This window comes from Oncorhynchus nerka, linkage group LG2 (genome assembly GCF_034236695.1).
Source record: "Oncorhynchus nerka isolate Pitt River linkage group LG2, Oner_Uvic_2.0, whole genome shotgun sequence".
Lineage (NCBI taxonomy): Eukaryota > Metazoa > Chordata > Actinopteri > Salmoniformes > Salmonidae > Oncorhynchus > Oncorhynchus nerka.
In genome coordinates, this window is record NC_088397.1 from 65,247,619 (window position 1) to 65,260,517 (window position 12,899).

The 12,899-nt window shown below is 42.4% G+C and overlaps 1 protein-coding gene across 2 annotated transcripts in view; it reads left to right on the top strand.

Annotated features, from left to right (window-relative positions):
- Positions 1 to 483: 483 nt before the first annotated feature.
- LOC115139854 (activin receptor type-1B-like) overlaps positions 484 to 12,899 on the top strand; it is a 31,416-nt gene continuing 19,000 nt past the window's right edge. The window contains exons 1-2 of one of the 2 annotated variants that reach the window (XM_065001599.1): positions 570 to 649; positions 6,847 to 7,060. In XM_065001599.1, coding sequence (XP_064857671.1) covers positions 7,000 to 7,060 — 61 coding nt within the window. In that variant the 5' untranslated portion in view covers positions 570 to 649; positions 6,847 to 6,999. Of the gene's footprint in view, positions 650 to 6,846; positions 7,061 to 12,899 lie in introns of both variants that reach the window. The other variant, XM_029677684.2, reaches the window with a different exon arrangement.

Genomic DNA, 12,899 nt, shown 5'->3' on the forward strand with positions numbered 1-12,899 from the left:
GTTCAGTAGCATAGTCTGATAAAGTGGGGGCAGTGGTATGGATATTCTTATTGGGGCAGCTTTACTGGGGTGGTTTACTAGTGGTTAGAGCACTGGTCCAGTAACTGAAAGGTTGCCTGATTTAATCCCTGAGCTGACAAGGTAAAAATTCTACCCCTGAACAAGGCAGTTTTGTAAATAAGAATTTGTTCTTAGCTGACTTGCCAAGTTACATTTTAAAAATATTATATTATATGTGGGTGGTACATACGATGTTAAAGGCCTATTCAATATTTAAACCCCCTGGGTATAAAAGCACATTATCATATTACATTATTTGAATTTAAAGTTTATATTTTAAGCCTTGACCAGACGTTACATTGTGCTTTCTAATCTTATCTAGTTTATTTTATCGCCCTACTTCAAAATAACAGCTAGTTAGCCATTCCTCTCCTTTAAATTCACCACACCCCTTTAAGGCGTCTGTCTGCTGGCTGGCTGGAGCTGTGTGTCCAATGATGTATATTTAAATCGTTGGTTGTGTCTCGCACTGCTGTCAATACCACACCACCAAACATATTAATGCAATGCAATGGGAATATAACGATCATGGCTAAGAAACAAATATTGTTAACGCTTCTCGTCCTGGGCTTATTCAGAAGTTATGATGGTGAGTATAATGCTTTTTTTTACGCCTGTGGGTATTTATTTACTTGGTTTGTGCGACTGGGGCTGACATCGCTTGGCACAACAACATGGCGCACGTAACGTTATTTGGTATCAAGCAAGCCGAGTTCGCAAATTAGACCTGATTTTTATTTATTTTTATTTTTTACTGGTAGTTCATTGTTTAAATAGAGCAGAAATAAATTAAGAGAAGCAGCTACATACCCTTCTTCACTGCGTTGTTTAAAGATACATCATAACTAGCTATCTACTTGAGAATATCACAACGCCAGCTAAGTCTCTGGCCAGCTAGTAGCTAATTGTCAGCTACGATCACGTTAGTAAATTAACATCTCAGAGAGCACATTTTTTGGATTTGGTAAGAACAGTCAAGGTTAGCTATCTACCAAGGATCTTCCACCATTCCTTGACACCCAACACAATAATCAAATAGCAGCAGTTTGAGTCATCTGATCAAAGTTAAATGAAGGCAGTTGCTGTATTTTCAAAAGCTAATATGGAAATATTGGTTTTATTTATAATAAACGACCACATAATATTACATATCAGCTTCAGGCTCAGATTCATACAGGTATGATATCCTTATTCCTAAATGTGAGTTTGTTTTTTCATCATTTTCAGTGAGAACAAATGTGCTTATCTGCTTTTTAACAGTTTCTGATAGTGTGTAGACTATGCTCTGCACACACGATAATGAGTGGTTTTTAAAGTGAAGCTCTCAATAATCTTTTGCTGAAACTACAACACAAGGAGGGACTGAGGCTGACCTATTTAGCTTTCAAGAGCTGCTGTACATTGCAAAATGAGCCATTGTGTGGTGTTCTACCCATCAGCCTGAATACACTATGGCTTACACTGTAGCTATCCTTATTGGATACAATATTTAATTTATAAAGGAGGAAATTAGATGTTAAACAGAAGTTGAGGGACGTACCTTACAGTAGTCAGGGCAGTGTGTGTGTCAGAGATGGAGAGCGATGTTATGTGAATCTGACAGTTGAACCTTAGAGGTTGTCAGGGCCAGCAGCAGAACGTGAGAGAGTGGGTTCATGCACCTCATTCAGTTGAAGTCTGGGTGCTTTTGTGTCAGAAATTAGGGCAGGGATGAAGTTAGGCAGAAAGAGGCGACCTCCATCTTGTAGGCTACCCAGGGGCAGGTCTACTGCTGCTACACCCCCACCCTCTGCATGAACATGCAGCCCCAGTGAACATGAACCTCATCTGATGGAGCAGATCAATGGAGGACTGATACAACTGTAATGCAGCAAGAAGCTGCCTTTTTCACTCACTCAACGAACTGTTCAACAATGAGCAAACAGAACACAGCCTCAGTTCCTCCTCTCCCTGGCCTTTAGTGCTTTTCAAGGTCTATAAACAGTGTCCCTCCTGATAAACCCCCTAATTGTGCACTCATGTTTGAATAACATGGATGATATGGTTTGGCTCTACTGTGGTTGGGTGCTTGTCTTTAGCGTTGTCTTATCAAACACAGATTGCATGTATACAGTCCTTTTACATTTAATCTGGGCACAGCAGGGGGCTCTGTTGTATCCATGTTTTTTTGTGTTTTTTTTTAAGCCCAAAAAGTTGGATAATGGTGATTTTCCAGCTTGTTATCTAATCTGCCAGACTGAATGGTGTTAAAAGCCTGAATAAAAAATCACAGCTTTTCTTTGCAACTGACTCATTGTGAAAGTTTGAGCCTGTTTCAACCTTTAAGTCCTGTTTCTGTAGGCCTATTTGATTGCTGTTCTCCAGTTTTGTGACTTTAGGCAACTTTGAATGGGGTGGGGGCCACAAAAAATCTTAACTCATGAGGGGCCGCAGCTGCCGTACTCACATCCGCCTTCTATCTGTTGAGTTTAGGAAGATTTGCGTTGACGAAAAAAAAGGTGTGTGTTGAGTTTGAACTTAACTCATTATGACATTATACTGAAAAAACTTGAACAATAAATAGTTTGCATAACTGTGACTGAAAATCTGGTAATTAACATGATTATGACAAAGTGACCTGAATGGCACAACACTACATTTGGTAGTTTTAATTATGACAGACAATTGAAATACCACAACATCATAACCCAGTGACATCATAAACATCACAGCGTGCCTGTTAGGCTACATCACATAACAATGTACAAGACAATGTTCAGTTTGCCTCTTTTCTCCTTCTCTCTACCCTTCCTCTTTCCCCCTCCCCCACTCCCTTCACACAGCCCTGTCACCAAACAATACCTGTACTGTGCTTGACTTCAGTAACACACCAAACACCTGCTTTTAACATCACTATGGCCCAAGGGTTGTTCCACCTCAAAAAGCACAAAAAACAGGATTTCGAAACCCACCATCTTAGATTGTTCAGAAATACTTTCTCTAGTTAGAAGCAGATAATATTAGTATTCCTGCAGCATTGTTTTGTTGAAATATAATTTAATCTCTGAGAAATTAAGATAATTGATTGCTCCATCATTGGCCATATATTATATGATTCATATAATATTCAATAAATACAGTACAAAACCTCTGATTTGGACCCCCCCAAATATATAAAAATATATTAGTGACAGATTTTCATGCAAATATTTTTTTTAAATCGGAAAGATGTGCTTCTATCAACTTGACTTGTTGTGGATTAAAGGCTGTTCCCGCAATAATAAAAACAATTCAAGTTTAATTGGTTTCCATTGCATTTTCAACTCTACACATGGTTTTGTCACAACCTGGTTTGTAAGTAAGACATGAGGATTCCAAAGAAATAGTAAAAAGCCACTCGCAAACCCCCGCACATCCCATTTCAATCCCAAACCAACAACGAGTATACAGTATCAAATAAAGTTTAAAAATCGAATCAATCACAAGGTAACACAAGAAATGTACATAACTATAACGAGGCTATATACAGGGGGTATCGGTGCCTAGTCAATGTGCAGGGGTACAGGTTAATTGAGGTAAAATGACTATGCATAGATAATAAACAGCGAGTAGCAGCAGTGTAAAAAAAACAAAAGGGGGAGATTCAATGTAAATAATCCGGTGGCCATTTGATTAGTTGTTCAGCAGTCTTATGACTTGGGAGTAGAAGCTGTTAAGGAGCCTTTTGGTCCTAGACTTGGTGCTCTGGTACCGCTTTCCGTGCAGTCCATGACTTTGGTGACTGGAGTCGTTGATAATTATTTTGAGTAATTCCTCTGACACCGCCTAGTATATGGTCCTGGATGTCAGGAAACATGGCCCCAGTGATGTACTGGCCATACGCACTATCCTCTTTTTGAGGATCTGAGGACCCATGCCAAATCTTTTCAGTCTCCTGGGGGGGAAAATGTGTTGTCGTGCCCTCTTCACGATTTTCTTGGTGTGTTTGGACCATGATATTTTGTTGATGTGGACACCAAGGAACCCGCTCCACTACAGCCCTGTCGATGTTAATGGGGACCTGTTCGGCCCTCCTTTTCCTATAGTCCACAATCAGCTCCTTTGTCTTGTCACGTTGAGATAGAGGTTGTTGTCCTGGCACCACACTGCCAGGTCTCGGACTACCTCCCTATAGACTGTCTCATCGTTGTTGATCAGGCCTACCACTGTTCTGTTGTCAGCAAACTTAATGGTGTTGGAATCGTGCTTGGCCACTAATCATGCACCCCTGAGGGGCCTCAGTGTTTAGGATCAGCGTGGCAGATGTGTTGTTGCCTACCACCATGCCAAATCTTTTCAGTCTCCTGAGGGGGAAAAGGTTTTGTTGTGCCCTCTTCACGACTGTCTTGGTATGTTTGGACCATGGTAGTTTGGTGATGTGGACACCAAAGAACTTGAAACTCTCGACCCACTCCAATACAGCCATGTCAATGTTAATGGGGGCCTGTTCAGCCTGCATTTTCCTGTAGTCCACGATCGTCTCCTTTCTCTGACTCACATTGAGGGAGAGGTTGTTGTCCTGGCACCACACTGCCAGTTCTCTGACCACCTCCCTATAGGCAGTTTCGTCGGTGATCAGGCCTACCACTGAGGGTGTTGGAGTCGTGCTTGGCCACACAGTCGTGGGTGAACAGGGACTACAGGAGGGGACTAAGTATACACCCCTGAGGGACCTCAGTGTTAGGGATCAGCGTGGCAGACGTGTTGTTGCCTACTCTTACCACCTGGGGGCGGCCCATCAGGAAATCCAGGATCCAGTTGCAGAGGGAGGTGTTTTGTCCCAGAGTCCTTAGGTTAGTGATGAGCTTCATGGGCACTATGGTGTTGCACGCTGAGCTGTAGTCAATGAACAGCATTCTCACAAAGGCGTTTCTTTTGTCCAGGTGAGAAAGGGCAGTGTGGCGTGCGATTGAGATTGCGTCATCTGTGGATCTGTTGGGGCGGTATGCGAATTGGTGTGGGTCTAGGGTGTCCGGGAGGATGCTGTTGATGTGAGCCATGACCAGCCTTTCAAAGCACTTCATGGCTACCGACGTGAGTGCCACGGGGCGTGATCATTTAGGCAGGTTACCTTCACTTCCTTGGGCACAGGGACTATTGTGGTCTGTTTGAAACATGTAGGTATACAGACTAGGTCAGGGAGAGGTTGAAAATGTCAAGTGAAGACACTTGCCAGTAGGTTTGCGCATGCTTTGAGTACACATCCTGGTAATCAGTCTGGCCCAGCGGCTTTGTGAATGTTGACATGTTTAAAGCTTTTGTTCACATCGGCTACCGAGAGCATTATCACTCAGTCATCCAGAACAGCTGGTGCTCTCGTACATGTTTCAGTGTTGCTTGCCTCGAAGCGAGCATAAAAGGCATTTAGCTTGTCTGGTAGGCTCGCGTCAATGGGCAGCTTGCGTCTGAATTTCCCTTTTGTAATCCGTAGTAGTTTTCAGGCCCTGCCACATCCGGCTCTGACGCTCGTCTGTGTAGTAGGATTCAGTCTTAATCCTGTATTGACGCTTTGCTTGTTTGATGGTTCGCCTGAGGGCATAGGGGGATTTCTTATAAGCATCTGGATAAGTGTTCCGCTCTTTGACAGCAGCAGCTCCAGCCTTTAGCTCGATGTGGATTTTGCCTGTAATCCATGGCTTCTGGTCGGGATATGTACGTACAGTCACTGTGGGGAAGACGTTGTCGATGCATTTACTGATGAAGCCGATGACTGAGGTGGTGTACTCTGTTCTAAAGACTGTTGACATCTAGTGGAAGCCTTAGGAAGTGCAATATGACCCCATTTACACTGTATATTGGAATGACAAAGAGTTGAAAAATGACAAACCTCAATGTCCCACTTCCTGGTTGGATTTTTCTCAGGTTTTTGCCTGCCATATGAGGTCTGTTATACTCACAGACATCATTCAAACAGTTTTAGAAACTTCAGAGTGTTTCCTATCCAATACTACTAATAATATGCATATATTCGCATCTGGGACAGAGTAGCAGGCAGTTTACTCTGGGCACCTTATTTATCCACGCTATCTTGTCACCAAGAAGTTAAAGGAAAATGTTTCTTCCAGTCCGCGGTGAGTAATCGCTGTTCTCATGTCCAGAAGTTATTTTGGGTCATAAGAGTCGGTAGCAGCAACATTATGTGCATAATAAGTTACACAAAAAAACTAACAAAATTGCACAATTGGTTCGAGAGAAAGTAAAAAGTCAGCCATGTTCTTTGGCGCCATCAACCGTTCTCTGTCGTGGATGATGTTGGCTTTCGTCGACTGTTTGAGCACCGGTACACACTACCAAGTCGGTGCTATTTTTCACGTTTCCCTACTAGAGTTACACAGTATTGTTGAATCACATCCATGAGCTTCTTGCTATGGGTGTCGCTGCTATTAGCTTCGCGACTGACATTTGGGCCAGCGACGTCAACCCCATGAGCATGCTGAGTGTGACAGCACAGTGGTTCGACAAGGATTTTGTACTGAGGAAAGCTGTAATTGCATGCTCAAGAATGTGCTGGTTCTCATACCACTGCTTCCATTTTCAATTGCATTTGAGAACATGTTTTAAACTTGGAAACATGAACATACTCCTTATTCGAACAACTGCGTCTGCAGAAGACGTGATACCCTCTGCCATGGCATTGAAATGTGTGCTCAACAAAACTGCTGACACAGACCGTGGGGTTAACTTACAAAAGTACTCGAGGCTGTGAACTAGCGATTTGGTGGCATTCTCTCTAACCCTCTACTGTGTCGCCACCATGCTCAATGCTAGGTACAAGGGCCGCTACTTCGATGCAGACAAGAAACAGGGTTTACGTGAAATGTTACATACGCAGCTGGACAAGATAGAAACGGACACAGTGACAGTGCGCACCGAGGAAGAGGGGCCACGGACAGACAGACAGCTGAAACTTCACTGCTTGACATGTATGATGAAATCCTTGTTGAGAATGAAAGGACTGAACAAATGAACAATGAAACAGCAAGTAAGTGAAAAATGGGTTTTGATGTTTTACTGGTAATGGGGACATGCATAATAACTTTTTTGTGTGTGTAACCTTTATTTAACCAGTAAAGTCAGTTAAGAACAAATTCTTATTTACAATGACGGCCTACTCCGGCCAAACCCAGACGATGCTGGGCCAATTGTGCACCGCCCTATGGGACTCTCAATCACTGCCGGAAGTGATACAACCTGGATTCAAACCAGGGACTGTAGTGACGCCTCTTGCACTGAGATGCAGTGCCTTAGACCGCTGTGTGTGTGTGTGTGTGTGAGAACTATCGTATCGACCAAAAATGTCATATCGGTGCATCCCTAGTTTAAAGGTCTTGCTCACATCGGCTATGGAGAGCGTGATCACATAGTCGTCTGGAACAGCTGGTGCTCTCATGCAGTGTTTCTTGCCTCAAAGCGAGCATAAAAGGCATTTAGCTTGTCTGGTAGGCTCCCGTCACTGGGCAGCTCATGGCTGGGTTTCCCTTTGTAGTCCATAATAGTTTTCAATCCTTCCACATCCAATGAGTGTCAAGAGCCGGTGTAGTAGGATTTCATCTTAGTCCTGTATTGATGCTTTGTCTGTTTGATGGTTCGTCTGAGGGCATAGCGGGATTTCTTATAAGCGTCCGGATTAGTGTCCCGCTCCTTGAAAGCGGCAGCTCTAGCCTTTAGATTCGGTGCGGATGTTCGCTGTAATCCATGGCTTCTGGTTGGGAAATGGGAGGACGTCGTTGATGCACTTATTGATGAAGCCGGTGACTTAGGTGGTATAATCCTCAATGCCATTGGATGAATCCAGGAACATATTCAGGTCTGTGCTAGCAAAACAGTCCTGTAGCTTAGCATCCGTGTCATCTGACCACTTCTGTATTGAGCGAGTCAATGGTACTTCATGCTTTAGTTTTTGCTTGTAAGCAGGAATCAGGAGAATAAAATTATGGTCAGATTTACCAAATGGAGGGTGAGTGAGAGCTTTGTATGCATTTCTGTGTGTGGCGTGAAGGTGGTCTAAAGGTTTTTTCCTCTGGTTGCACATGTGACATGCTGGTAGAAATTAGGTAAAACAGATTTAAATTTGCCTGCATTAAAATCCCCGGCCAAATGCTTCTGGATGAGCATTTTCTTGTTTGCTTATGGCCTTATACAGCTCATTGAGTGCGGCCTTAGTGCCCGCATCGGTTTGTGGTGGTAAATAGATGGCTACGAATAATATAGATAGTGTGGTCTACAGCTCTGAGCAATACTGAGAAGAGCAATACCTGGAGATTTCTTTAATAGTAGATATCGCACACCAGCAGGTATAGAGACGCCCCTCGTCTTACCAGACGTAGCTGCTCTGTCCTGCCGAAAAACAGAGGAACCAGCCAGCTCTATATAATCCGTGTCGTCGTTCAGCCAAGTCTCAGTGAAACATAAGATATTACAGTAGATCGTCCAGTTTGTTTTCCAACGATTGCACGTTGGCCAATAATACCGAGTGTAGTGGTGGTTTACTCACTCCCAACAAATTCTCGCAAGTCACCCAGACCTCCGCCCCCGTATGTATTTTCTTAATTCGAATGACTGGGATGAGGGCCTGGTCTCCGGGAAGCAGTATATCCTTCGCGTTGGACTCATTTAAAGAAAAATCTTAATCCAGTTCGAGGTGAGTAATCGCTGTTCTGATGTCCAGCTTTTTGGTCATAAGAGAAGGTAGCAGCAACATTGTGTACAAAATGAGTTACAACTTCTTTTTTAACTAACAAAATAGCAAAGTTGGTTAGGAGCCAGTAAAATGCCAGCCATCCCCTCCAGTGCTAGTTTTCTATGTTTAACAATTAGTATGGAGTGGTGTCTGAGTATCGTTTCTTCATCCTATGTAATGCATTCTCAGTGAATTGTGTGTGGTTTTTCTTTGGGGGGGGGTTCCCTCATCAGATTAGTGATTGAAGTTGTTAGGTTTATGTCCCATTCTACATCTTGATAGTACCAGGTTCTGACTGTAAATTGGTTCACCCAAATTACAAAATCAAATATTGGTTTCCTTACCCTGTAAGAAATCTATGGATAAGGTATGACAGCAACCCATGCTTTGGTTTTGTTTACCTGACCAGTGTTTCAAATGCTAACTTATTTTTGGCACAAATAGAATGCACCTATATGGTGCCTACAGTTGAAGTCGAAAGTTTACATACACTTAGGTTGGAGTCATTAAAGGCTAATTGACATAATTTGATTCAATTGGAGGTGTACCTGTGGATGTATTTCAAGGACTACCTTCACTCAGTGCCTCTTTGCTTGACATCATGGGAAAATCAAAAGAAATCAGCCATGACCCCAGAAAAAAAATTATAGACCTCAACACATCTGGTTCTTCTTTGGGAACAATTTCCAAACGCCTGTACAAACAATAGTATGCAAGTATAAACACCATGGGACCACACAGCCGTCATACCGCTCAGGAAGGAAACGCGTTCTGTCTCCTAGAGATGAACGTACTTTGGTGTGAAAAGTGCAAATCAATCCCAGAACAACAGCTAAGGACCTTGTGAAGATTCTGGAGGAAACGGGTACAAAAGTATCTATATCCACAGTAAAACCAGTCTTATATTGACATAACCTGGAAGGCCGCTCAGCAAGAAAGAAGCCAATGTTCCAAACCTGCCATAAAAAAGCCAGACTATGGTTTGCATCTGTACCTGGGGACAAAGATCATACTTTTTGGAAAGATGTCCTCTGGTCTGATGAAACAAAAATAGAACTGTTTGGCCATAATAACCATCGTTATGTTTGGAAGAAAAAGGGGGAGGCTTGCAAGCCAAAGAACACCATCCCAACCGTGAAGCACGGGGGTGGCAGCATCATGTTGTGAGGGTGCTTTGCAGCAGGAGGGATTGGTGCACTTCACAAAAAAGATGATATCATGTATTCAGGAAAATAATGTGGATATATTGAAAGAACATCTCAAGACATCAGTCAGGAAGTTAAAGCTTGGTTGCAAATGGGTATTCCAAATGGACAATGACTCCAAGCATACTTCCAAAGTTGTGGCAAAATGGCTTAAGGACAACAAAGTCAAGGTATTGGAGTGGCCATCACCAAGCCCTGACGTCAATCCCATAGAAAATGTGTGGGCAGAACTGAAAGTGTGTGCAAGCAAGGAGGCCAACAAACCTGACTGGGTTGCAGCAGCTCTGTCAGGAGGAATGGGCCAAAATTCACCCAACTTATTGTGGGAAGCTTGTGGAAGGCTACCCAAAATGTTTGAACCAAGTTAAACAATTTCAAGGCAATGCTACCAAATACTATTTGAGTGTATGTAAACTTCTGACCCATTGGGGATGTGATGAAATAAATAAAAGCTGAAATAAATAATTCTCTCTATTATTTTGACATTTCACATTCTTAAAATATTGTGGTGATCCTAAGAAAGGTAATTTTTACTAGGATTAAATGTCAAGAATTGTGAACTGAGTTGAAATGTATTTGGCTTAGGCGTATGTAAACTTCCGGCTTCAACTGTATATTAGCATTTTCACACTTCATGTTCAAATCATTCTGAAGTATTAAAAACTTTTTGTGAAACTCAATTATGTTACTCAAGATGATTTGGATCGCCCCCCCGACATAGATGTGAATAGTCCCTATACTCTCACAGCCTAGTAGCTGTAACTGACAGACCCAAACAGGCATATGTGTGTTAATATCTATACCATTATATCTATACCACACCGAGTAAAAGTCCCCAAATGACTTTGCTTAACCACTCAAGCCTAGGGGAAACTCTAAACCACAGCTGTACCTTGTATCAAGGTTGAGGGGTGAGAAGGTTCCTTCACTTCAGGGCTCTTTTGAAAATATGAAAAATCCCTGGCCTTTACAACTCGGCATGTAAATCCTTGTTGATAGAGCATCAGAGTAAACAAGCTTAAAGACAAACGGGGAATTGTTTGTGAAACGGTATGATTGAGATGTTTAAAGAAGAGGTTACAGGGAGAGTGACCAGCTCTCGTTCCCTGGGTTTGTGATACGTGGAAATGGAGAAGTATTTTAGACTGAGGATGAGCTGGACTGTGTAGTAAGATTTAGCGCAGTTCATGGGTTCTACAAAACAGGCATGTAATTACATTGAGAGAGGCTAATGCTGAAAGCATTTTACAAATGCATATATTTTACCAAATGAGTCATTTAGTAAGTTAAGAGGTCTGTTTTCCCCTATTATCTCATTTCTATCAATTGCATTATCTACTCTTCTATAGTTGCTCATTGATTTTCAATGTTTTTTTTCTCCGTCTCAAATTGACACGCTGCATCCTGTCTCCAAGGACTCCTGTGTCAAGGCTCAGATACTCAGAGGCCAGTCTCCCATGGGCACTATAACCAGGGGGGAAAATCAAATCAAGTACTCACAAGTTTGGGCTGCCTGCCTATTATGTATCTGGTTTTACTATATGTTTAAAATAAATGGGAACTCTTTTGAACAGACCTTGCTCTGGCCTTGCTTGATCAAAGTATGTTGACATGGAAACATATTTTGTTCCAGCATAACCTACATGTTCTTCTCACCGATCAAATTATCATGTTTTCTGATGCTGGAGTTTCTCAGGCTTGCAGTTTTCCCTCTTGCTTCCCAATCATTCTTCAACCAAACACTGACCGAACATGGCAAATGGCCATTCCATCACATGAATGTTAACATGCCTCCCCACGGACGAAGTACCATGCGAGGAACACACTGCCTGCTTATCTGAGATCACTGAACCTATGTTTAGAAAGCCAACTAGAATCAGAAGACTGAGAGCACAGATACAATAACAGGAGCATGTGCACAAGCGCACACACACACACACTTCCTCTGTATCGATTTGAGTGGGATAGTCGGGGAGGATAGGGTGAGTAGAGTGTTTTCTGCGTGGTGGCGTCTGGGTGTCTTCTTCAGGTGCTGCGCCTGGCCTGGTGCTCTTTCCTCCCTCCTCGTCTAGAGTATCAGCACTTAACTACACTACCTACAGCAAGTCATAATCACCTCTCATTTCTCACTACTTTAGCTATTCATGTTTTTGAAGCCTTATATTTTCAGGGTTCTGGTTACACTTTCAATTAGGCTTCTATCAACATTAAGCATATTCAGCTTTTTGGGGTCTCAACTTATTGTTGCAAGTTTAGAATAGTAGAATACACAAGGTGCAATTTTTTTAAATGGGGTCGTGCATCAGCAGTTTTTCTCAATTAGCCCATGTCAAAAATGTTGGGAGTTAGTTTAGCAGCCTGCTAACTCCCAAACTATCTAAACTTGTTATCATTGTCGAATTCCTGGCCGGGGGGGCAAACGTTTCTCTCCACCCCATGGCAAAATGTATAAAATTGCACAAAATTAACTCTAAAACATGGGGGGAGGCACAAATGTTTTTCTCACTGTGGATGTGGGTCCGCAGACCCGGGAGCAACTGCAGCCCCTCTATGCACAAGGACTACCTTTTTACCTATTTTGTTGTGTGACAAAACTGCACATAGTGGCCTTTTATTGTCTCCAGCACAAGGTGCACCTGTGTAATGGTCATGCTGTTTAATCAGCTTCTTGATATGCCACACCTGTCAGGTGGATGCTCACTAACAGGTATGTAAACTAAATTTGAGAGAGATAAGATATTTTATTTCAGTTCATAAGCCAAAATCTGAAAAGCGGTTCCTTCATTAATTTATTCCATAGGGTATTTTTAGATTCACTTAAAATAAGGTCTGTGTTTCGTGTAGGTTTTCACCACCTTGCCAATTTTATAACTGTGTAGATATCCATAGGACAAGGTAACTCTGATCAATATTGGCTAAATATAAGCGAAGATAAA